Below are 26,257 nucleotides of genomic sequence, written 5' to 3'. Positions count from 1 at the left end.
TTGAGCTTGAACCTAGATTTGGTGCTCATGCAAAAGAGCTCAGCTTGTTCAGTTCATAAGTAGGAATATAAGTGCATTTGTGCATCGTGAATTATTTTTATGATCTTCACGTGCAGAATTTGCATTTGTGATCTGAGCTGATAACAGTTGCATTAGTTGATCCAGTTGCAGTTTTCAGTATATGCATGCATATACCCATTGTCATCTCTACTATATACTGTCATCTATTGTCAGAGATGCTCTTCAATGTGTTTGGTAAGGCAGTTTACCTTAATATACCTTAATAACTTCGCCTATGCTTTAACGTCATTGACTGCAAAGTGACATGGTGGCCGTGTACATTTATAGTGCTTTTAATTTCTTCAATCTGGGAATCGGCTGTAAATAGGTTACATTAAACTGGCGCTGTTGTTTTAGCAGAGGCGAGCTGATTGGTTTAATTGTAGTTGCAGGCAGGATTTTATGAGAAGTTCTGGAAGAAAAAATGTCCCGCTTGTCAAAATGCATTAGAGTTGATCAAACTGCATCTGCTCATTTCAAATGTTTTATACAATTAAGATCATCATGCAATGTAGGGTTGTAATGCAATGATGGATTTTCATTCTTCAATGCATTGAACTTGACCTCATTTTTCTAGCCCCAAGCCTTTCATCCCTACATTTCACCTCTGTAAATCTGAAGCTATGTGTCTCAGATGATGTCCCAAAGCTCTTTATTTTACCCATTTGATCAGAGTGTGTTTTTGTCTTCATGATTCCTATAATGAATAAAAAATGGCTACTCTACCTTTAAATGTTAAAGCAGCTTGCCATGTGACGTCATGCGTTTGGACCGCTGCATACAGGCCTCTGTCAGCCGCGGGCTGGATCCTCCAGGAAAAGTAGGTTACTAAAATGAAACCGACCGAGAACTAAAAAACACTTTAGTGTATTTGTTTAGGTACTAACCTAAAGTGAACGCAGCTTACTGATAGTGTTTAACGTTACTCGCATCACATGAGACTGTATTTCTCTCAGAAGCAAAAAATCTCGCGTAAATCAGTCGAGGCGACTTGCAGTATTCGCTTTATTTAATATACAGTTTAAACTGGATGCTGCTCATCGATGCTACTAAACAATTTTGAAGCCTCGTTTGTGTTTTTTAATGTTTAGGGAATATTTTTAATGTTTAACAATTATATTAATGTATTAGGTGGTACGAGCACGGTGCTGGGAATATATGAACTGAACTTTTTATTTGAAAGACACGGACGCAGCTCGCCGGTTCATTTCATGTGCTGATCTCATTTTGCAGATGAAAACCAAGCGAGACGAGGCAGATGCTCGGTAGACTGGGAGTCTGCAGCGTTTTCAAGAGGTACGGGAAATCGTTAATGTCCTATTGTTTAAATAACCCACTACACACAGGACACAAGTTACCATAGACGAGTTGTTGTTATCGCAACCATCCACGATGACGTTTATGTGCGCAGTGTCGCACTTTTATCAGTCGATGTCACTTTGCCATAAAGCATGATAGGACAGAGCGGCAGAAACATGTTATATCGTAGCTTAATGGGTTAATTTTAAATGATTCAAAATATTATTATACGGGTGATTCATCGGCCTAACAATCCCCGGCTTTGAGTACGAGCTTTCACGGATTGCGGTGCAACCAGTGTGGTCGTACTGGATATTTATCTGGTGGTTGCAAACTCAGACATTTGTTAGGATGTAGATCAGTGCAATGATTTAGAGGTCACAGTTGGAAAAAAAAACATGTTAAGGTGGTATTTGTTTTGTGTGTAATGGTCATTATCTGGTCCAAACTGGTCTGGTCGACACTCTTTGGACCAGGAACAAACAAACCAGCTGCTAGCTAGTTATATTAAGATGGTCAAACTATTTTTGGAGCCATCATGACAGAATTTCTATTTTGGGGTGAGCTATCCCTTTAAGATAGTAGTTGGTTTCTAACTGGTCAATAACCAGCTAATGGCCAGTAAGAAACCAACTACTATCTTAAAGGGATAGTTCACCTATTTACTCGCCTTTAGGTTGTTCCATGAATTTACTTCTTGCACTGAACACAAAAGAAGATATTTTGAAGACTGTCGTTAACCAAACGGTTGTGAGCCACCATTGACTTCCATCATATGGAGAGAGAAAAAAGTTCTATGGAGGTGGTTTCAAACATTCTTCAAAATATCTTCTTTTATGGTCCACATAACATAGAAATTCATAAATTTTTTGAACAAATTTAGGGTGGCTAAAATCCAATTAAAACATCCAAAAGCCACTACAACTGTGTTATATTTTGTTGACTTGTGTACTTGCATTATCCCAGATGTTTTCAAGAATGTTTAAATCCAGAGAAAAGACCCATTTTAACCATAACACTGTCCGTGCCGTGACGTCATGCCGAAACCATGGAAACACCAAAGACGCTTTTAATTATTGTACAGTAATACAGCAGTTCTCCAACGTACAATGTTTTAAAATTAATTGCATGCCATTTAGCAACACAAGCCATCCATTTATTAATATGATATCCTAATACCGATCTATCTCACTGCAGTGTGCAACAAGAGTCTCATAGCAGCCGGCAAGTGAACCACAGAGTAACGTTATGACATAATTTCTATCACTCAAATATATCTAATATTATAAAACAGCGCTGCATTACCCCGCAAACGCTTGTCCGGAAGAAGTGGAAGTGGCGACTGTGGCATAATAAAAGCTCCGCTGCTGTCATCGTCTGTCGCGCTCGTCTCTCATTAGCAATCGCTGCCACAGCACTTGGCCCTGCTCTGCTTCATACTACAGTAACGTTAATAATCTCACCCATGAACATTAGTGCTGGGAAGTTCGGATCATTTTACTGACTCGGATCTTTGGATCTCGTTCAGCAAAATGAACAAATCTTTTTTCAAGTCATTTCGTTCATTTAAGCAATCTAATTAAAATGTTACATGTTACATTTTTCAACACCTTTAGTACTTTCGGAATAAAAAAAAACTAATCTTATGCAGTCATGGCCAAACTTTGACAATTAAATGATTAATTAATTGTGCTTACCTCACTTACCGATCCAAAACGTTCTTTATTTAGTCACTTCACATTTAAACACATCTGTTCCCTAGAAAGATTAGTAACGTTACACCACTCGTGACTTCTGGGTCGAGCTGTTAGTTCTGTCATCATGTCTGATCTGGGCCATGACAGCCTCATATAATACGTGCGTCCGGAAACAGAAAATATTAGTTCTCTCTAGTCTTCTCGTTCAAGTCGTTCATTCAAGTCCCCATAGGCTGAATGCAGAAGCAGTTCGTCTCTCGAGACTTCTCGTTCAAGTCGTTCTTCGGGTCTGACTCTTGAGTCTCGTTATTTTGTCACATGACCGCGCCGGTTCGTTGTCTCACAAGTCACAACATATACAACGTTAGTCGTATTATTGACTGCATGTTGTAATATATTTATTTTTATAAAATCATCAGAAGATATGGGCAATAAACTCTTATACTTATCCATTCTGACCAATCCCAACATTCCAGGATTCATAGGACAATAAATTATTATAGGCCTACTAGCTAAAAAAACCCGAAACCCCCCCCCCCAAAAAACTATGCACTTGTTTGTGAGGAAGGTTGTGAATGAACTATTTCTGTTTCCAACATGGCTGTCACGTCACGTGACAAAAGAATGAGACGCAGACCGAAGACTCAAGAGAACGAATCATTTCTGTTTCCGGTAGCCTTGTCTATGGGGCTGGGACTTGATGAACAAATGACTCAAACCCTGACTCGAAAAATGAGCTAATCAATTCTGTTTCCTGTACAGAACATATTGGATGTTGCGCATGCGCGGTCAACACAAAATGAATGAATCGCTCACTGAGAAAACCCGTTGTTCTCGAGTCATATTAAAGATTCGTTTAAAATGAACAAATTGTTCATGAACGACACATCACTAATGAACATGAATCACATCCCGATTCTTTTCCACCGGCTGTGAGGTGAAGATGACGACTCCCATAAATCCACGCTCAATCTCGGCGTCCTCAAGCTACGCCTTTGTTTTGAATAGGCGCCCTCTAGTGTCAAAAAACTACATAGGCTGTCTTTAAGTTTCAAAGGCCCCGTTTATATTTTAATAGCTGCGATTAGACATTTTTCCTCACTGCGTATACGCTTGTTCAGATGTTAGCATCTTGTATTGTTGTGAGGTTTATTTGCCTTGTTTTCATAAGATTATCATAATAACAAACACTCCTCAGCACTCGGATACACAGGACATTGTCCAGCGGACACCAGATGGCTCAAATGAAAAGTTGATCATTACATAACATTTCCTATCTTATTTTCGTGGACGGATTCTGCATATAAAGGATTGTGGATTAAGTGTTGGGGACAATGGCTATTGTACCAATGGGAGACTTGAGAGTGGATTGAATACATTGCTAGTACTGTGCACCTGTGGGAATTTTATGTATATGTGTGTGTGAGAAAGAGAAATGCAGTTTGACTAAAGGAACCCTGGAATTCCCCTTTCGGCTGAGAACGGGTGCTTTTTCCTGCCTATTGTTATCGTGGAAACCATGCGTTGCCACTGGAAACTCGGCATAAAGCATCAACCTGTTTGTGTAGTTACAGTTATGCAGTTTTTACAAGCTTGGACAGCACTGCTATAGGCCTTAACTCTGAGGTGTGGTTTGAGGTGTGTAGCAGATATTGAGTCATATATTAATCATGACACAAATAAGACACTTAGAAACTGAGAAACGTTACACAGTGACAATTTATATTCTGTGCTGTCCATGTAGAAGCCTGGCATGTCTGGCCCCAACTGGCTGCCTCCAAGAACCCTGGGTAGTTCAGACAGAGCCACAGCACAAATGTCCCACTCTGGCCCCGCGCTCTACAGACCTCCTAAGAAAGGTCTGCCCGACCAGAGGCCCAAATACAACATGTACGAGCAGAATGGCGGAACAGGAGGAAATGGGATGCCTGTAAGATATATGGCAACTGGACCTTCAGGTAGGAACCCTCATACTTTCCAGTGCATGTTTAGACATCATGCTTCATTAGGGCTGCACAATATTGGGGGGAAAAATGGACATTTGGGATCGAATTCATCTTCTTAGAATAATTAGGGTGATTTTGTAGGAAACTGAATATTCATAGACAATTACAAGCATATATAAATGCAATAGAATAAAGATACAAATAAAACAAGCTGCTTTTTCAGGTAAGTCTAACAGTATTCAGGTACAGAAATTAAATAATAAAACGTAAACAAAACCACTGCATTTTCTTCAGTGTAAATTAAATAATAATGTTGTGTATAATAATTGTGTTTTGACTAATGACAACAGCAGGGATATTAGGCTACCGTCACTTTAAGAGCGAATGCACTGATCCAATATAATGGCACGCATCCGTTTTCTTTCTCAATTGTTTACGTTCACATAAGCCTGTTTACAAGGATGTTTGTCAAGACAAGCATTTTGACAGTAGATTCATATAGATTGATAATAATGGGTAATAGGCTTGCTGTGATAGTCTGTGTTACCGGTGTTCAGGCATAACTTGCCACACTGTCATTTTGATATAATAGTAAAAATAATTTAGTTCAGTTAGAAAACAGATAAACTACAATTAAAAGCTGAATGTGCAGCGTGAGCCGAAGACGTGGCAGCACAGACCAGCAGCAGGAGTCAGATTTCATTTATCACGAGATTGAGAAGCCGAATGACAAGAGGATCGCGGCAGATTTGGCTTCGAAGCGAAATGTAAAAGCACCTATTTAAGGGAGTTTGTCATTAAACTGTTTAGTTTTTGTGTCTTTCATTAAGAATAATCGGCTAATGAACCCACTTTTCAAACAACCCACCCCCAAATTGGCAAAAATTATAAACCGAAAGTAAAATGAGCAGGGCTGTAATGTGACGTGAGAGAAATTTTCCTAACGTCACATTACAGCGCTTGTGCACTGTGCGGCCGTGAATGAATGACAGTGAAGCCGTGCTCATTTTACTTACCCAAAATGCAAGCTCAGGCATGCGCTTCTTCCATAGGTCGTGTACTCTAGACAGAGAATACTCAGTTGCAGGAAACACTTGGGCTAAGAAGAAGCAAATATATTTATTAAGTATAATGAATTTGGGTTCCAATTCAATCTTATTAAAAACGGCTAGGCTATAAAATAATTGTAAAAAACCCAAAAAAGTATTGTTTCACTAGATTTTATAGTATAAACACACTCAAGTGCAAATGAGAACCATTTCGAGGGGGATCCCCAAATTGAAAAAATCGAATACCAGCCCACCGAACTAATATTTTAATATTCTGGTCCAGCCCTATTGCATATGCACACATCATGATATTGATACTAAAACGATATATTGTGACACACTATTATCATTGTGCATGAGAAAATGTTTATTTTTTTGGATTCACTTTAAAAGGTTAATCAAGTTAATCCAGATTGGACGGACTTCCGGTTTGAACATGTAGCGAGCAGTCGTGTGTGAAGTGGCTCCTGAATAACTTTTTATTTTCCACCTTACTTTTTCGACACAAAGTTTGGCACCCCTTGAGTTTAATGCCTCTACATTGTCTTAACTTTGCAAAACTAAATGAGACCAAAGAGACATGAACGAGGGCAAAAAACGACTGAAATGGACGAAGATAACACAAGTGAAGACAACATGGCTAGCGTTACCGTTACACAAGCTAACGTTAGCCCAAGCTCTGAGTTACCTGCTGATCTTGCTAAGTTACACACAGTGCTTCTGTCCGATCTCGCACAAGTTAATCCAGATTGTTTTAGAATTTAAATATCTTAATTTTAGTTTGATTAATATCTTATTTAGTTTAAAGGTCCTGTTCTTCGTGATCCCATCTTTCAAGCTTTAGTTAGTGTGTAATGTTGCTGTTGGAGCATAAATAATACCTGTAAAATTATAAAGCTCAAAGTTCAATGCCAAGCGAGATATTTTATTTAACAGAAGTTCCCTTTCAAAGCCTACAGCGAACGGCCGGTTTGGGCTACACCCCTGCACTTCCTTCAGGAATGACGTCACTAGAACCGTTTGTTGACGAACCCTCCGCCCACAAGAACACGCAAAATAGGGGGCGTGGTCTTGTGCTCTCCCACGTGGAGAAGAGCGCGGATTCAGCGCTTGCATCTCCCCGTTATGGTAAGAGGCGGGACCTTTCTGGGCAAAGTGCGCTAAGCTGCTGTCCAATTACAACACGGGAAGCGCTGGCCCAATCAGAACTCGTTACGTGTTTCTGAAGGAGGGACTTCATAGAACAAGGAAGTCATCAGGCCGTTTTTAGGACAGAGGAAACAGCGCTGTACAGATAAGTCAATTGTGTGAAAAATACTTTGTTTTTACACGCGAAACATGAACTCATGTTATATTGCACACTGTAAACCTAATCAAAGCTTTGAAAACACGGGAAGAACGGGACCTTTAAACTAAAAAAACTCAAAGTATAGATTTTGCCATAAAAATCTCCAAACAAGCTGACATGGTGTAAAAAAACAAAGAAACGAACATATACATCATGCTTTTGCCAAAAGGGTCCTGTGACTTGGTTGTCAACCTTACAAGCACAGTGGATATTTGATATTAAGACAACTTACTATCTGTTTTGGTGAATTTATTCTTAAAGAAATAATTGATTGAATACTATTTGACAGTTTGTTCTTCAATTTACTTCAGTTTATTTATCCCTTAGGAAATGTGGGATACACCGGTGCCACACATAAACATTAAAAAAGCTAAGAAATTGAAAGAGCATAATTAACAAATAGATATAAGAAAAAGGAGGATTTGGGTTCCAATAACTACTAATTCAGTATCAACATGAATGTGGTGATGTGCAATGTATATTATGCAAAAATTCCAATGTTTTTTTTTTGACCTTCGTAACTTGAACTGATATTTGTGTGCTGTGCTTAGGTGGGTCCATGCAACACCAGCATCAAGATGATCGCTCAGGGTCTACTGCCTATCATCCATTGCCTCCCCAAATAGGAGAGCGATACTATGCTCCAGGCCAAGGGCCCAAAGAAGAGCACCATAACTGGAGCCCGCGCGTGGCCAGCCATGAACTTCACGTCAGTGATACCCACATGGTCATTTATAATTATCATTTAGGACATGTTGTGTTCTGTTAAATTTGTTCATCATTCCTTAAATTTCCTCAGAAATACTGGTAAAATTTCCTTCTCATCAAACAGTTTTTTAAAGTGTCCCTATTATGCTATTTTAAAGGTTCCTAATTTTGTATTATAGGCCTTCTACAATGCATCCGAGGTAAATTTTCACATTATGTACATTGCACATCACCTCATTTCGTCTCTCTAAACCACTCCTTTCTGAGAGCCTACTCTGCTCTGATTAGTCAGGCAGCCCATTCTGTTGTGATTGGTCGACCGCATACATTATGTTTCAGAAACAAAACGCTCATTACCATATCTGAATTGCAGCTCCGGGGGCTTCCTTAGCACTTGATGCACAGTAAAACCTACAGTAACTATGGTAACAAGTCCTCATCCTTGGGAAGTGCACGGAAAGTGGGGATAAAAACAGCCCCTTCTCAATGTGTCGACAACACAAATCAAGTTTTTGTGTTCGACTAAGTGTTTGAGGTATTTGAGACGTTGTTTACGGGCAGCCAATGAAGAGCATAGACTGGCACTGGAATCACTGATGACTTTTTTCCACAGTTCAGAATCGAGTCTATCTTTTAGGAGACAATAACTTTATTTGTCGGCACTTTGACCTTTAAAACTGTGCAGACCTTTTATATTTACAAACAGTGATATTACACACTGAATGAAAGGTAATATTTGAAAAAGCATAATATAGGCACTTTAAAACATTCCCTCAACATTTAGGCTATATTGTGTTTTTTGAAAGTATAGTAATGTGAGTTTTGTTTGTGGTTGTTATTTGCTCAGAGTCGGGGATCAGAGAAGCACATCTCGGCTATTGACGCAGAGATCGACTCTCTTACATGCATGCTGGCTGACCTGGACAGTCACCCTCAGAGCTCAAGCACACAGGTAACACTTTAAAAGCAGTAACTGTTCAAAATAGGGGCTTTTGCACTGAGTAGTTATAGGAAATAGGCTCTCAGATGGTTCCCCTGGAGAACTAAATGTTCCCCTAGGGCCATTTTCTAGGTTGCATTCGCACCGGTGCGCCAGTAGGAACTCTGAAATGATGTAAGCTGCGCTTCTTGTTCTGATGCTTATCTTGATGGCGCTGAGAACGCCAGAGCACACCGTACTCCCTTCATTAGTTTACAATCTGTATAACAGTCCTGTCTAATATGTTATTGGGTAGAACAAGTATTAAAAAGTAGAAAAGGTATGAGCATTTGCTGTGTGGTTGATGTCCAATGTCGTTAGCTGATCTGAAATACATAATCAGGTTTCGCTTGGTCCCCTCAGAGTTGCGTTGGACTTTCTCCTTAGGGTAAAAGTTGAGAGATCCATCTATCACTGTTGTCCATTTTCTTAGAGTTAGGATGTGGAGTAAATATATAGGTTATAATCTGTGTGTGTAGACAGCTTTTTTTGTGTTGCGTGTGATCAGCCAATCAGTGTACACTTACAACCATTATTTCTAGGCACTATTTAAAGGTTTTTCTGGTGCGAAAACCCCTAATAATGCTTTAACAAATATATTAGTAAGTAATTTTAGATAAATTAGTAATTAGATAAATAAGTAAATGTTTCTTAAGGCTGAAATACACTACATCACTAGTTCTACTGGTTTGGCCATAGGACTCAAATTTGAAGGGCTTTTATTCAAGTATTTATTTCTTTAATAATGGCACTGCCTAATGGTAAATAATGACACTAAAGGATTGACACACACAAGCAGGACTGTAGCTTGGGCATGCTTGTGTAGTTTGTTACTTTTGGCCTTCCTCGGGTGAGATCGGATACCCAGGGGCCTTTCTCGCCTCTAGGACTGTCCCACTTTACTTAAAGGGTTAGTTCAACCAAAAATGAAAATTATTTCATTAATTACTCACCCTCATGTCGTTGGACACCCGTAACACCTTCGTTCATCTTTGGAACACAAATGAAAATATTTTTGTTGAAAGCTGAGAAAGGCTTCAGAAAGGCCTCCATTGGGATTCCCACTGACCCACTCACAAGACCCATAAAGGCACTAAAGACGGCGTTACAAAGTCCACCTCACTACAGTGGCTGTGCAATAATTTTACCAAGCGACGAGAATAGTTTTTGTGCGCAAAAAAAACAAAATAATGACTTTATCCGCCAAGTTATTGTCTTCCGTGTAGGTCTCTGACGTAAACTCGCGCGAAAAAATGGCAGTCCCAAACTAGGTTCATAGTGAAGTTAGTAAGTTGCAATGAGCCACAACAGTCATCAAAAATATAGAAAATAAAATGGTATTTTGGGATAAAGTTTCAAATACAAAATACTGACATGAACTGTTAATAAAACACAGATGCTGATCATGAAGAATAGAATAAACCAAATATCTGCATCAATCAATCAATCAATCAATCAACTTGATTTATATAGCGCTTTTACAAACACAATTGTGTCAAAGCAGCTTCACAGTGTCAAACAGGACAATACTGCAACAAAATTAGATTTGGCTGTACAGTCGTTCTGGAGAAAACAGGGATGTTATCAGCTTATTTTAATTTATCATATAGCGACAATGTTGGCAGATCAGTATTATAGTTTATAGAATTAATTAAAACCTAATTCATAAATTTTATTTGTATAATTCGTTGAATAACTTTGATCATAATTTTAGTGTCCCCAACTGAGCAAGCCAAGCCAAAGGCGACAGTGGCAAGGCGACGTCTCCATCAGGGCATGATGGAGAAAAATAAACCTTGGGAGAAACCAGACTCAGTCGGGGTACCAGTTCCCAGCTAATGCATAATTTATTAGTACTTCATTGGTAATTTCATGACTTACTAATTGACAACATACTCTCAATTGAAGAGTGTGCCATGAGCACTATATCTGACAGGACAGGAAAGATAATTTTTCTGAGGGGAGATACTTTTTTTATTTCATAAGAAATTACGAAAATTACGCTAGGATAATGACACAGACAAATTAGCCTAGAAATCTAGACACACCCTAGCGGCAGCAAATCTAATCTGCCTGCGAGTGTCGTCTAGCAACTCTCAATACCCTTCTGAGCTGTAATCGCCAAACTCTTGCCGGGCCAATCACATCGTGTATAGAGTCGGCGGGCGGGGCCATAATGACGACGGCCGAGTTGCGTTTGCGTGCTTCTAGTAAACACAGAAACTGGCGAAAGGCGGTCTTTCGAATCTGCTTTGACCGCAACTCTGAAAGACTTGGAGTTAAGCTTTTCTCTGAGAAAAGAACAAAGAACCGCACTGAAGTCATTCTTAAAAAGGGAAGATGTGTTCGGAGTTTTGCTGACCGGATACGGTGAATGTTTAATCAGTCAACGAGCTCTGCTTCACCTTCGTTGCTCTGGTTGGTTGTAGCGCTATCCTATCGCGTGCAGAGGGAGTTTGAAAGACAACCGTTTATCCGCCCCTCGGATTGAGCTGTCAATGGTGAGTTTCCAGACCAAACATCTTGATGTGGGTCTGGCTTGTCACTGACAAATAGTAGCCTGGCAAAATCTCATCTGACCTCAGATACTGAATCAGGACAATTTCACATGTTTTTCTCACAGGCACTCTCTACTTAAACTGTGCCTGACAGAAGAGTCCACAGCTTTCACACGTCTGTCAAACCAAAAGTCTCGCATCAGTGAAGCATTTCAAATTAGGTTTTGTTGTTGTTTCTTTGACTACACACACACAAGACGATCAAATGGTTGTGACAACCATTTGAGAAACACTGCACTACAATCTGCCCGGTTTCTCAGACAGGGCTTGTATTAAGCCAGGATTTCATGAACATTTATAAACATGCCTTAGAAAAAAATATTCTTGGTGTGCGTTTTTAGACAAAACAATGGCAGTGACTTAATTTAAGATATGTCAGTTGAAGTTTCTTTCAGTTAAAGCAGTTCTGGGACTGGCTTAAACCTTGTCTGTGAAACCGGAGGCATGCATCATAAATGTGCTGATTTTGTAAATAGTTAGAGAAAAGCTAGGCCTCATACACTGACGACTGTGGCTCACACACTACCAGACTTTCAAGTTGTTCCAAACACAACAAACTCACACAGAAACATGGTGCCTCTGCAAAAATAGTATGGTATATTCTAGCCTTTTGGTAAATGTTTGGTATTGTTGCACATCTCTCTGTAATACTTGATTCTTTTTGATCTGATTCTGTGTTTTAATCAATTTTATTGTCATTTTTCAACAGTTGTATGACAATGTGCCTTACAGCCAGCACCTCCCGATTGACCGCTATACCTCTTCCAACCAGATGGGGGCTCCACCAACAAGCAGACCCTCAATGGGCTACCCCGCTCCACTCCAAAACCAATACCACCCCGCCCCACCTTACACCTCTACACCTCAACCGGACTATATATACTCCTCAGTTCACAAACCTTACCCACAACCAGTGCCTGCCTCCTACACCACCGCCTCCACCCCAACCGGTCCACGCTTTACTGTACAGGTGAAAACGGCTCAGCCCGTCACCTATTCTCAGAGTGGACGACAGGCAGAGCAAGCTTACACCCCGCCACCGCCCCGTCAGCATGCCTCTCGCCCCCCTCAGCAAGATCGGCCACATTATGAGGGTCAGGGACAGGGCTGGTACCCAGCTCCACCTCCTCCGGCCCAAGAACCTCATGGAGATCCAGCTGCCTATAAGGGAGGAGCCGGAAATATGCCGGGAGGAAGAGGCGGCCAGGGAGTGCCAGTCAAGATGAGTCAAGACCAAGTGTCAGCATATCAGTCTAACAAGGTAAGACCGGTTTGTGGGAGAGGTCGATGTTAGTTTGTCATGTTGTAGCACAGATGGAAACTGTCATGAAGCCTAAGGCCCCGATCACACAGAGCGCGTTTTTCAGGTACGAAAACGCAAGGCGCATTGCACTGCCTTTTTTTGTTGACGATTTTTAATTTGGAAAATAGCCGTGCGTCTGTCAAATCAAGGTAACGGTCAACACACCGGAAGGCTCAGAGCGCTCCTTCAAAAACGCTCAGGCATAATGCTCTGCCAACCGATATCAATTCAATAAAGGTGCCTCTCACTGCAAAAACGTGTTCTGTGAGATCTGTGGCCCTAAGGCTGACTTCCTGTTGAGTGGCTTTTACAAAAAAGAAAAAGAAAAAAAAACCTTGCTTTAAAGAAATTCTTATTTTTATCAATATTTATATGTTTTATTAATGTTAATAGTCTTAATAACGAGTAAATTATTCAATTTAAAAAAGACATTGAAGATCAAATTGTTTTGAGTCGGGGAAATGTTTTATATACATTTATAGCCAAGTACATCTTTTATTTCTAATTCTATTATTTAATAAGGGGGCGTGTCAACTCATGATGGGGAAGGAGAGCGAGCGAGCCAATCAGCAGTGTGTGTTTAAAGGTGCAGTGTGTAGTATTTATGAGGATCTATTTACAGAAATGCAATATAATATTCATAACTATGTTTTCAGTGATGTATTAAGACATAATGAGCCGTTATGTTTTTATTACCTTAGATTGAGCCATTTCTGTCTCCATACACCGTGGGCCCCCTGACAGGGAAGTGGCCATTTTGCGCCGCCATGTTTCTACAGTAGCCCTAAACGGACAAACTTCTCTACAGAGCGCTAGAGAAATATATGCACTAAAATTTATACACTGCTCATTTAAAGGGATAGTTCACCCAAAAATGAAACTGACTCCCCTTCAAGTCATATTTAGGTGTATATTACATTCTTCTTTCAGACGAATACAATCAGTTATATTAGAAATGTATTTCTAATGGCAACAGTGTTTCTCATAAATCTCTTACTGCACCTTTTAATTGTTAAAGGGGGGGTGAAACACTCAGTTTCAGTCAATCTCATGTCAATCTTGAGTACCTATAGAGTAGTATTGCATCCTTCATATCTCCGAAAAGTCTTTAGTTTTATTATATTTATAAAATAAATATGGGCTGTACCGAGTCTTTCCGGAAAAAAACGAGCGCCTGGAGGCGTATCGTTTGGGCGGAGCTAAAGAATGACGAATGCGCAAAGCGGTGACGTCCTCAAGCGTGGAGAAACTCATGGCTATCGATCTCAGCTAATAGATATGATCCAGAATCATTCGGAGGCTGAAATAAATTGAACAGGAGAAACAGCAACAGCAGGACGTCCGTTTCTGTGGTATGTACTGTATTTAGTGGCCTGTCAACATTTGTGTGTGTTTACTGTTTATGAGGACATGATTCGGTTTATGGACTATTGTATGCGACTAAACCTTAGCAGTAGCAAGCAAAACGGTTTTGCACGTCAGACTAGTGTAACGTTATACATAGAACAACAATAGACTAACCGTTAGCGCATTTGATTGACGAAGCACGCGATCGTGTCGTTTACTAATGTTTACTCACGCGACGGTAGCCAACAGCAGAGACATTTGAAGCAGTTTTACTCGCCGGCTGCTTCCAAAGCAGGACCGAACCTTTATCGCTGGGACCGCTCCGTCAAAAACACACTTCTTGGAGTGTGGAGATCCACTTTGCGACGCGACTGAAGCGATGTTGTGACGCTTCCCGTCATTTCTGCGTTCAAATCGGTTCAAATGCAGCGCTGCCTTCCCGGAATGCTGTGCTGAAGCGTTTAAGTCGCTCGATGTCACCCATAGGAATAAAGTGGAGCGCGGCGCCTGGATCGACTGGATCTGCAGCTGAGAGTGTTTTTGGCCGTGCATTTCCTCTCTCGCTCTGGTCACGCGCGCGCGTACCCTACCGGTAGAAGAGCCCGTACGGCCCATACAAGGACCTTCCTCTCTATTAACGTCAAGCCGAGCCATACTCGAAAAAAACTCGCCGAAACTTGTGAGAAACCGGAAGGAGTATTTTTGACACAGAAATACTCCATCAAACGTCCAACATTAGTTTTTGAAACTCTGTCTATGTTTAGGATGGGAATCCAAGTCTTTAACAGTGTAAAAAGCTCAGTATGCATGAAACAGCATTTCACCCCCCCTTTAAAAAAAAAATCATTAAAAGTTAAAAGTATACTTAAGTGGCCTTTTATTACATTAATATTGATTATCCGCAAGTACAGTTTTAAATATATTTATTATTTGCAGTACAGTAGAAGTTCACCAGCAATACAATGAAGTACACTACTTTTTCAAAGAGGTTGTCAACATGATTTGTGCGTTTTAACTCTACAGAAAGTCTGAGAATGTATAACCTTTTTTTTTTCTGTGAGTGAGAGAATGTTTTATATTTGTATGTGTATGTTTTAGTATGTATTTAGAAAAGCCCAACCAGGCACAGGAGTTGAGAATTAGCACTAGTTATAAACTCTATATGCTGCGCATCAGTTGCAGTACTTGTATTGTAACTATGTTGGACTGCATTGTCCTTGGTAAATAAATAAATAAATGTTCACATTTATACAAGAATGATCAAATATGTACAAGTGAACATGGTTTTATATGTGCAGTTTACCAATGTTCTTCCAGCAGGGGTCAGCACCACATCCAGAGGAAGAGCTGGATCGACTCACCAAGAAGTTGGTGTATGACATGAACCACCCCCCAACTGAGGAATATTTTGGTATACTCCAATATTTAATGCATTGTTGCTTATTTGATGTGCACAGTGAGGGTCATGGATCTCTCTCCATCTTTCTCTGTCAGGTCGATGTGCTCGCTGTGGAGATAATGTTCTGGGAGATGGCAGTGGCTGTATTGCCATGGAGCAGGTGTTTCACGTGGAGTGTTTCACCTGCATCACCTGTCATGCCAGACTGAGAGGTCAGCCCTTCTATGCATTAGACAGGAAGAGCTACTGCGAGAACTGCTACATAGTGAGTTCTCTTTTTCTGTCGTCTTCTCTTGGTTTCTTCCATTTATTGTATGTTTTCCTTTCTGTAGCACATTTTACATCAAAACCTTAACCTCTTAAACTCCAGGACCATTTTGTGGGATTTCCGCCTGGATTTGGCCTACCCAAATTGAAAAGCCTCTCATACACACATACAGTGGTCTAGGTTCAAAATGTTGGTGTCATTTTACAGGAAACCCTTTGAAGTTAACATAAAACACTGCTAAAAGTGATAAACATGTAAGTATATGTTGTCTAAAGCACTATTCGCATGGGATTAGTATTATCTTGGGACCTCTGTGATTTAGAAATTACTCCCCCACATCTGAGTTTTGCGTGGCGCATTCGCACGGGATAAGCAAGTCTGTGATTTTACTCGAATTTACTGACTTCTCCCGGATATGATGTCAAGACTTATATAGCTGTATGAAATTATAAATAGGCATCGATATCGTTTTGATTATTTTACAGTAGCCTAATAAATAAACATAATTTCGTTCGGTTAGCGAACAGACGACATGAACTGAGCTCAGACCAGCGGTAGGAGTCAGATTAATTTATCACGAGTGAGAAGTTGACAATATACGGCGGATGATTCAGTTTCAGTGCTAAATGTAAAAGCGCCTATTTAAACAAGCTTGTCATTGTACTGTTCTGTTCTGTTCTGTTTTTCATTAAGAACAGTATTGATGTTAATATTAAACACACCATTCAATCAGATTAATCCCAAATTGATACTCATTCTAAAGTGAAAGTATAATCCTTGCGGGCGCGGCTGCACGGGAATTCATAACGATGCGCATTATAAATGCAGACTTTATTCTTCCTTAAAGATAAAGATAGAAATGCTCACAGGAAGAAAAAAAGCTTGCAAAAATTATATACGATCCGCCAAATCCTGGCCAAATCACAGAGATGTCGATTCGCACGGGACTACTATCATCACAGGACCTCGGTGTTCGGCCAAATATGGTAGGTAATTTGCGGGGGAATTTTTACTTTACAAATGACAGACATGGCCGATTCGCACGGGATTAAGATAACAGACATTCTCTGCAATTATTACAAATCACCAGAGGTCCCCAGATAATATTAGTCCTGTGCGAATGGGGCTTAAGCTGTAATTTTTTTTTTTGAAAGTGTGTAACTCAGGCCCTGTGTGCTCTAGGACCCTGCAGACAGTTTGGGCTGTTTCAACTAAATTACAGAAAATAGTGGAAAAAAAGAAGTTTGTCTGTCATGTTGTGTGCAAGATTTGCTTAAATGGGTCTGACCCACCCCCCTCCACCACCTAGAGCAACCGAGAGCACACAGGGTTACACACTTTCAAAAATGAATTTATAGATTTTTTTTTTTTTTTTTAACGCCCACATTTTTGGGGGGGTTATAACAGCTTAGACAACATATACTTACATGTTTATCACTTTTAGCAGTGTTTTATGTAACTTCAAAGGGTTTCCTGTAAAATGACACCAACATTTTGAACTTAGACCACTGTATGTGTGTATGGGAAGCTTTTTAATTTGGGAAGGCCAAATCCAGGCGGAAATGGTAAAGTAGAGACTCTAAAGCCCCGTTTCCACCGCAGGAACTGCGGCTGACAGAAGAATTATTTTTTTTCTGAGATGATTCTTACACTTTACAACAAATAAAGTTACAGGAAGTTCCTGTAAAAAAGTTCCTGGTACAAATTGTTCCTGGTAATTTTGGTGGAAACGGGGCTTAAGCTTTCAAATGGTACCACATATAAGGTCATAGCTCCTCCAGACATTTAAAATTTAAAGTATATACATGATGTTACTCTGGAGTTTAAGATGTTTTTTTTCTTCCTCTCTGCTCACAGAGCACACTTGAGCGCTGTTCAAAATGCTCTGAGCCCATCCTAGACAGGATCCTGAGGGCGATGGGAAAGGCTTACCATCCTCGCTGTTTCACTTGTGTGGTTTGCGGCTGTTGTCTGGATGGAGTGCCGTTTACTGTGGATGCCACATCTCAGATCCACTGTATTGATGACTTCCACAGGTACTTATGCACTTCACTCCTTTTGTTTTCCCTCTGTGGTGTAAAGTAGAGGTCTTCACGGGTCCAAAAATTCGCACCCGAACCCGAAGAGACCCGCAATGTTCAACACAGACCCGACCCGGACCCGTCCATTATTTCAAAACTGGACCCGGACCCGTGCAGATCCGAAAAATGCCAAAAATATATTACCCGGAACCGACATGGACCCGTCTATTATTTGATAGCTGGAACCGAACCCGCCGGGAAGACACAGACGCGACTGGACCCGATTGTCTCATATTACACAATATAACGTTACTGCTGTTAACAAGTTAATGAACAAGCTGCGAAAAATAACTTTGTCTCAGTCAGCCTACCTAACGATATAGCCGTTGTCTCCCTTGTACCTTGATTGTGATGTATTACAATATTCCTCATTAATTGTTCCAACTCCAAGCATGCTTAATTCACTCATTTCAGCTGTAAAAGTCAATTTTATTTCACAGTGACGGATTTATGAGTTAATTCGCATAATAACTTTGACTGTTTGCCCTTTTGAACTAATAACTATTGCTCGTTTAGTGCCATGGCAGCTTGCGTTACCATTATTTATTTGCCATAATCTCTCTGAGTGTGACTAGCAGAACTTTAAGATTAAACAAGACGGTTCATTCATATTATTTTTAAAGTCATTACAGTCACTGCGGTCTGCGGAAGCTCGGGTTGCCATAGAAACATGACACGCGCTTGAGACTGCACTCGCGCGTCAGCTGGAGCAACCTGAAATATGAGCCTTTTTTTACGCAATTTGAGCATCACAGAAAACATTTATGTGACAGTTCACCTGAGGTCTTGTTGCTGATTTGAAATATATTCTTGAGTACATTATTACCGCGCGCATGCATTAAATCTGCCCGCTTTCTAAAAGGCTGAGAGAGAGAGCGCGCGCGCGCGCGCGAGAGAGAGAGAGAGAGAGAGAGAGAGAGAGAGAGAGAGAGAGAGAGAGAGAGAGAGAGAGAGAGAGAGAGAGAGAGAGAGAGAGAGAGCGCGAGAGAGAGAGAGAGAGAGAGAGAGAGAGAGAGAGCTTGTGTTTTTGTTGTTGTTGTGTATTTCTAAACCTCATTTCCCGGCTCACACTTTTCTTATCCTAATTTAGCAATTTGTAAGTTACACAAAACACACAAGCCGCGCTGACTCTCACGGCCAGGTGTTCTCCGAGTCCGATTGACGTATTGCATAGGCTACAACATTAACAGACCCGGGAACCGAAGTAATAGATTAGGACCCGACCTGGACCCGGCTGACCATTTAAAAAATAGACCCGAACCCGTACGGGTCCCGGGTCGGATCCCGGGTCCACGGGTCTCGGGTGCCCCGTGAAGACCTCTAGTGTAAAGCCTCTGTTTCTATTGATAAACAATCAAATGCAGATGTTGATTTCCTTATTATTATTATTATTATTATTAATACCAAGCTCTTCCAAATGTCCTACCAGTTACTACATGGATTTTATCACTGAAACTTAGTTTGCTTCCTGTTTGAACAGGAAGTTTGCCCCCCGCTGCTCAGTGTGTGCTCAGCCCATAATGCCAGAGCCGGGGCAGGAGGAGACTGTGAGGATCGTTGCACTTGATCGTAGTTTTCATGTTAACTGCTACGTATGTGAGGTAAGAACCATCATTTTGTGTGCTTACTGTTGAATTATTAATTTAATGCATCCATTCAAAGATAAGGGGTTGCATTTAGTGATGTATGATATTGACAAGACATCTAAATATTTAGGGGGATTTTGTTAATGATGACAATCACACTTAATTATTGTTTTGTTATTATGTAATTAAATATGCACTAATTAAATACATTAACAGAGTAGATACCTGAACCATAGATAAAGCCAGGTTCAGAATTATTGTTTTATTTTGATAACATATTAGAGTTAGAGAGGTTTTGGATATCTCTTTTATCAATCCATAAATCAGGATCATGGTCATCAGCCAGAAAAAAAAATCACCATGTTTTTTGCCATAAAATGTTAAATATATCTGGTGAATAAAGTAGCAAACAACTAACTTTTACTTGAGTACATTTTAAATCATTATTTTCATAAACTTTTGTGGTTGTTGTAAATTTTGATGTGTTGACTGACATACTAAAGCACATGTAAAGTACTTGATTGTGCTTCATTGCTGCTTATTATTCTGTAGAGGCGCAGGCGGTGTTTCGCCACTAGATGACATGGATGCCAACATGATCGTTTTCTGGGCCTGGTGTCTATAAAAGCTTTTCTTTGAATAACAACGAAATTTTCAGCTATGAAACTTACAAGATTATCTTGTATTACAATGACCTTTTATGTATCAAAATCTCAAGGAAAAGTTGATTTCTCAATTCATCACCTGTTTAATGTTCATAGCTGGTTGGCTTGGATCATGACTTATAATGCTTTAGTGAAGACTTTTTTTAAATCCCCAATTACCAATGGAAGAAAAATATTTCTGGACCCAACGTTGCTGAAAAAGTGGGCGGGCACTGTTGCACTCGATAGGGCTAAAGGGTTGCCAATCAAATGAAATCAGCATCCACAAAAGCCATCTTTACACTGCAGCGGTGGCACAGAAGCTGCATCTGATATGTACACCGTTAAATACGCTGGCATGAATGCATTTACACTGCAGATACAAAGGCATAAGACTTTGATATATTAAAAATAACATTTTGAATATCGAAATATATGAATGAATATTAAGAAGTGAAATGTTTGAAAGAAGTGTTTGTGTTGTAGGAGTGTGGTCTTCTCCTCTCTTCAGAGGGTGAGGGAAGAGGCTGCTATCCCCTGGACGGACACATTCTGTGCAAGAGCTGCAGCGCCCGTCGCATCCAAGATCTTTCTGCCAAAATCTCCACAGACTGCTAACACCTCCGTCCTGTCTCGCTGTGCCCTTTCTCTGCTTCATGGTTATTCTTCACAATGTGCAACTATCTAAACATCCACCACCTGGTATTTCTTCTATCCGCGACCTCACACTAAATATCCACATGTAGATCGCACAAATAATATGAAGACGTCCCTCTCACAGCAGCGTAGAGCTGTTGACAACAACAAAAAAACTACTTTTGTGCTCGGAGTAGTTTCACTGGAAAGCTGTTTCTTTAATAAAACAGAAAAACAGGTGGTGAATGAAATGTGTGAAATCTGTGTGTGTATGTTTATACAAAATGTGAACAGGGTCCATTCCTAACTTTGGAGAAGCAGTCACTACTCTGAGAGACACTAGACTTCTCTTGAGAGTGTTACAACAACCTTTCATGGAAAATATAGAAACAAGCCACAGTTTCCTCAAATAACGGCCCAATTCTGCTGGCAGTCGGGGTCACTTCATGTTGTCCCCATTCAGATGCTTTCTGTTCTCTTATCCTCTCAAAAACAAATACATGATGTTTTCTCCCGCTGCACTCTGTGGAGATCGAGCACTCGTTATTGTAATACTTGAAATCATGATTGTTGAAGGATATTATTACTGTATTTTGTTTATGGACTTGATATTGATTTATTATTGTTAGATTCATGGTGATGTTATTGATAATTCTGGTAAAAAGGTGGAAAAGTTTAACAAGGGCAGCTTTTTTGTTCTTTTTTCCCCCTGCTCTTGTCACTCCAAACAGCCTTTAGGTTAAAACAATAGGTTTACACTGACTTCTTAAAGGGATAGTTTAATTCTCTCATTTACTCACCCTCATGTCTTTCCAAACCCGTAGGATTTTTGTTCATCTTTAGAACACAAATGAAGATTTTTTTGATGAAATCTGAGCGAGTTCTGTCCCTCCATTGACAGATACACAACTACCACTCTGACACTTCATAAAGTTCACAAAGAGATCTTAAAACGAATCCATATGAATTGAGTGGTTTAGTCAAAAATTTCTGAAGAGACTCGATCGCTTTATATGATGAACAGATTGAATTTAGGCTTTTATTCACATTTAAACATTGATCAGCGAACATAAACAGAAGCTCAAACGTAACACGAGAATGAACCTCATTGGTTCTCGCACATCAAGCGAACATGCTTGAGCTTCTGTTTACCACGACTGATGTGTGAGTTGATGAATGTTTAAATGTGAATAAAAGCCTGAATTAAATTTGCTCAACATATAAAGCGATCAAGTCTCTTCATAAAATTTGGGCTAAACTGCTCAATTCATATGGATTAGTTTTAGGATCTCTTTGTGAACTTTTTGAAGCGTCAGTGGTAGTTGTGTAGCTGTCATCATTGGAGGGACAGAAGTCTCTCAGATTTCATTAAAAAGATCTTCATTTGTGTTTTGAAGATGAACGAAAGTCTTGCGCGTTTTGAACGACATGAGGGTGAGTAAATGAGCGAATTTCCATTTTTGGGTGAACTATCCCTTTAAAGTTGTTAACAGTGTGTTGTCCAATAGGAATAAAGGGTCGGTGTATACCACAAACATTTCCATGAAGGAAATCTCTGGACAGGTGTGTGTTGAGCTGCAGTCATGTAGTTGAGTTTTCTGGTCAGTGGTTTGGTTTTGGCAGAGAGTTTGAATAGTGAGAGAAACAGTGAGCGATTAGGGAAGGAATCTACTAGGTTAGAAGAGTGACAAATGTGAACTATTAGAATTAGTCGCAATTTTGTTACTAAATATACACAGATTATTGACTAACAGAAGATAAGTGGAATGAAGGTTACTAGAAGGTTAAAACTTTCACTTCAGATTGTTGACTTTTGTGCACACAGATTGTTACTGATTGGCTTTATTTTTTTACATCTCTTTTTTTCCTGTATTGGCTTTATTTTGTGTCAAAATGCATTTTAATGATCTGTTATTTGAATAATGTTCAACACCAAGCATCCATTACTTAATGCCATTATACAAAAAGGTGTTGATTGTCCGAAGCAAAATTATTAAGTATTAGTGTTTGCTCCGACATACGTTACAATAAGCATATAGTGGGTCAGATGGTTGCATGCTTTATTTATTGATTTGTCTGGAATATTTTGTAAGATGGTTCAAATGTAGTCCATCTGATCAATTTGCTGCCAGAAAACTGTCATCATTGTCATTGATCACTAATTGATAAAGTGCCCCTGATACTGCACGGTTTGTTTTAATGGCTTATATACTTTGTAAGCTGTCAGTTTATTTCAGGGCTTGTTTGGATGACTTTGCATTGTTCCCCCATGTTGATTATAGGGAGACAAAAAGATCTGCTTTATAAATCCAATGTTTTTACAGCATATGTCTATTGATTTCTAGTTTTTGTACCGACTGTTGTTTCCGATTTATGATTTGATGAACTGTGAAAGAAAGAAAAATATACCAAAAAATGTGTTTGCTTTTTGTATTACATTCTATAGAGCCAATCCCACCTGACCGTTTCCCTGATCACACTTTATTACAGAGCGCTTGCAATCCAACGACACTGTTGTAAGGTCAACATAACCTATCGAGCAAGATTTTTTTTTTCCAGTTTAAAATCACATCACTAACTACCAATCCCAATAACACCACATGACACAAATTTTATACCATAGGCCACATACAGTGCATAAAATCAATACTAGACAAAAGGAGTTAGACTCTTTTTTTTGTACTGTAGTAGGCTAGTATTACTGTCTGTATGTGTGCTGGTGATTTGTAAGAACATTGTTATAGTATTATAAAGAGAAGGGGAAACTGAAGATAATATAGATTGGTTATTACAATCCATAATTTACAGGCATAAGGTAAAAATGCACAGGACCAGAAATCCTCTAAAACATCAACTAATATTGATGCCTACACCATTATGACAATGTTGAAAGGGTTTCAGGTGAGATTTTTTTTATATATATCAAGCAAGTTGACTACTAACAGGACGTGAAGGTCTTCCAGTAAAAATTCCGACAGCCTGTTTTCCGTTCTCGGTGGGTGAGCGGAATCTGCCGAACCACTTCATTGTGAACGTCAAGATCGTCGACGCTTTCAAGAGCATCTTTCTCCTCAGGTGCCACCGACTCAGAAAGTTGCTTCAGAAGGAGCCAACGGAAGAGATCCTGAAGCTGAAGAGAGAAAAGAATGAAGATTCAAAAGCTTTTCAAGAAAAAATTGATTGTAATTTGAAGTTTACAATAGGGTTCCATTTCGTCGCTGTCGGGCGGGAAACCGGATATCTCCAAAATAAGCATGCTTTTCAGGAAATAGGAAAACTATCTTCTAAGTAAGATAAGCACTGCGTTATCAAAGTTGCATGTCATCATAATATTAACATTTGACCATAATCACGCTCAAATTGACTTTTTTGACCAGCGAATTTCCGATTATGGTGCTCTGTTTTTTCTGTAATTTGGCCAAAATCTCATTAAAGTCGAAGTCAATTTAAGAGAGTGTTATAACCATGACAAAAGCAAGCACGTCTAATTATGACAAATGCTAGACTATCTGCTCCTCTCATAAAACCAGCCTGGTGCCGGGTGAAAACTTTTTGAATTTGAAAATCAGGGTAATTTCATCTGGGAAACGTAAGTATCTTCTGTAGCTTTTGAATTAAAAAAAAAAAAAAGAAGGGATATTTATTCCAATCAATTGTTGAATTCCTGTTTAAAAGTTTTAAACCTCTTAATTTATTCCTTCTGGAGCATCAGTGAATGTTTGAATATTTTTAATAGTTGTGTTTGAGTCCCTCAATCGTACCCAGTGTGAAAAGATGGATTTCAAAATCATAGATGGAGGGTCCAAATATGCAAAAGATGCTAGAAAACGGAAGAATGTAGACCTGAAGGATTTTTCTGAAGAACATTGGTCAGTTTAACTGCTCAGGACAAACAAGAGACTCGTGAGCAACCATTACAACACAAAACAGCCGTGGATCATCCAGGGAACCACTTGAACAAATCAAGGGGATGCAAACTTTTGTACGGGGTAATTTTTATAATTTCAGCTGTTTTTCTTTCTTGTGGACTATATGTAACCATATTTTATGTAAAAATATCTTATTCAGGACAGTGCTAAATAAAAAAACATGCATTTTGTATGATCCCTCTTATTTTGTTAAAATTATTCACATATTCTGCAAGCATTTCACATATTTTCAAGCAGCACAGCATATTATATATTAATAAACACAGTAACAAATGATCATTGTAAACACAGTATTGATCATTGTTATTTTTTGTTAATGCATTAACTCATTTTTAACAATTGGGATCTTATTGTAAAGTTTTACCATTATTTTCTCCATTTCCACACAGACATAACAATCAAAACAAACTGCATAAACTTGAGTTCTACCTCGTTCTCCTTGGGTTCCACTTCAGATCGTAACATCTGGAGCAGCATGTCTCCTCTGGGTGCTGGACTGACGCTGTGCAGCAGCAAAGAGACCGATAGAGTCACCACGACCACCTGTAACTGGGAAAACATCTTACAGCACTGTAAAAACACTGCCTTTAGAGCACTTTAAGGGTGACAAGCTTATATAGGCACCAAAGGTGGGATCCTGGGCTCCATTACAGAGAAGTTATTGGTCGAAACATAACCATGAAGGATGATGAAGGTGGTCGTGTAGGTGTACAGGAGCAGGGGTAAAGGGTGAGGAGACATTTGTGCAAGGGAAGGGACTCTCAGACTCAGTAGGAAAGATGTTTGATAAGGTCACACCAAGGTGTTACTTTTGCACCAGAAGCCATGTAAATGTTATGTTATTTGCAATAATATGTCATTTAGAAATCGACCATCTAGAACATAAATATCCTCATGTCTGACAGGCGAAAGTGTTATTAACTTCAGTGGCGAGGCACTAATGAACTAGTTATAGCAGGGTGATAATACGATCGTGCTCCTGTAAGGCGTGTGGTGTCACTTGAGATTTGGAGAGCCGTGCATTTCTGTGTCTTGTTCTCACTATGAGGTCCTCATTAGACAGAGGAATTAATGATGCGAAGTGACTCAAATGTTAATTGGTCTGCTTAGTCATTACTTCACACCATCCTCCATCTCTGGTGATATAGATGACTGCATTACAATACACACACACACACACATACATATATATATATATATATATAAAATCTGATACTCATGGTGTGGCTGATATTAGAAAATATGCACCTCTAAATCTCACCCATTTCTTAACCCACATGAACCAGGACTTTGAGGTATCAGAGGGCAACTACTCAGACTTGGCCGTCTCAATGGGTGGCCATTAACATTTACAAGAGAGAGGTCAGCATGTCAGAGCTATGGGCAACACGCTGGGCACCTAAATGACGCCCAGCTCATC

At 39.6% G+C, this 26,257-nt stretch overlaps 2 protein-coding genes across 3 annotated transcripts; one reads left to right on the top strand and one right to left on the bottom strand.

The window, feature by feature from the left end:
• Positions 1–821: 821 nt before the first annotated feature.
• Positions 822–21,447, top strand: trip6 (thyroid hormone receptor interactor 6). Of its 2 annotated transcripts, none has more exons than XM_067445978.1 (11): positions 822–880; positions 1,294–1,356; positions 4,801–5,014; positions 7,951–8,108; positions 8,955–9,059; positions 12,354–12,905; positions 15,615–15,705; positions 15,789–15,958; positions 17,819–17,997; positions 19,523–19,643; positions 20,759–21,447. In XM_067445978.1, the coding sequence occupies exons 3-11, from the start codon at positions 4,810–4,812 to the stop codon at positions 20,888–20,890; spliced, it is 1,713 nt and encodes a 570-aa protein (XP_067302079.1). In that variant the 5' UTR covers positions 822–880; positions 1,294–1,356; positions 4,801–4,809; the 3' UTR covers positions 20,891–21,447. The 2 variants fall into 2 exon arrangements, with proteins under 2 accessions (XP_067302079.1, XP_067302071.1); XM_067445970.1 differs by having other exon boundaries at positions 15,612–15,705.
• Positions 21,448–22,205: 758 nt separating this feature from the next.
• Positions 22,206–25,999, bottom strand: sst5 (somatostatin 5). The gene is made up of 2 exons (XM_067452003.1): positions 25,267–25,999; positions 22,206–24,038 (listed from the first exon to the last, which is right to left on the bottom strand). Exons 1-2 carry the CDS (start codon positions 25,396–25,398, stop codon positions 23,847–23,849), a joined length of 324 nt encoding a protein of 107 aa, XP_067308104.1. The 5' UTR covers positions 25,399–25,999; the 3' UTR covers positions 22,206–23,846.
• Between the last annotated feature and the right edge of the window lie 258 nt (positions 26,000–26,257).

This window comes from Pseudorasbora parva, chromosome 1 (assembly GCF_024679245.1).
Source record: "Pseudorasbora parva isolate DD20220531a chromosome 1, ASM2467924v1, whole genome shotgun sequence".
In the NCBI taxonomy this organism is placed as follows: domain Eukaryota; kingdom Metazoa; phylum Chordata; class Actinopteri; order Cypriniformes; family Gobionidae; genus Pseudorasbora; species Pseudorasbora parva.
Note: the sequence above shows the minus strand (reverse complement) of the source record. Positions and strands in the feature narration are given on the sequence as shown.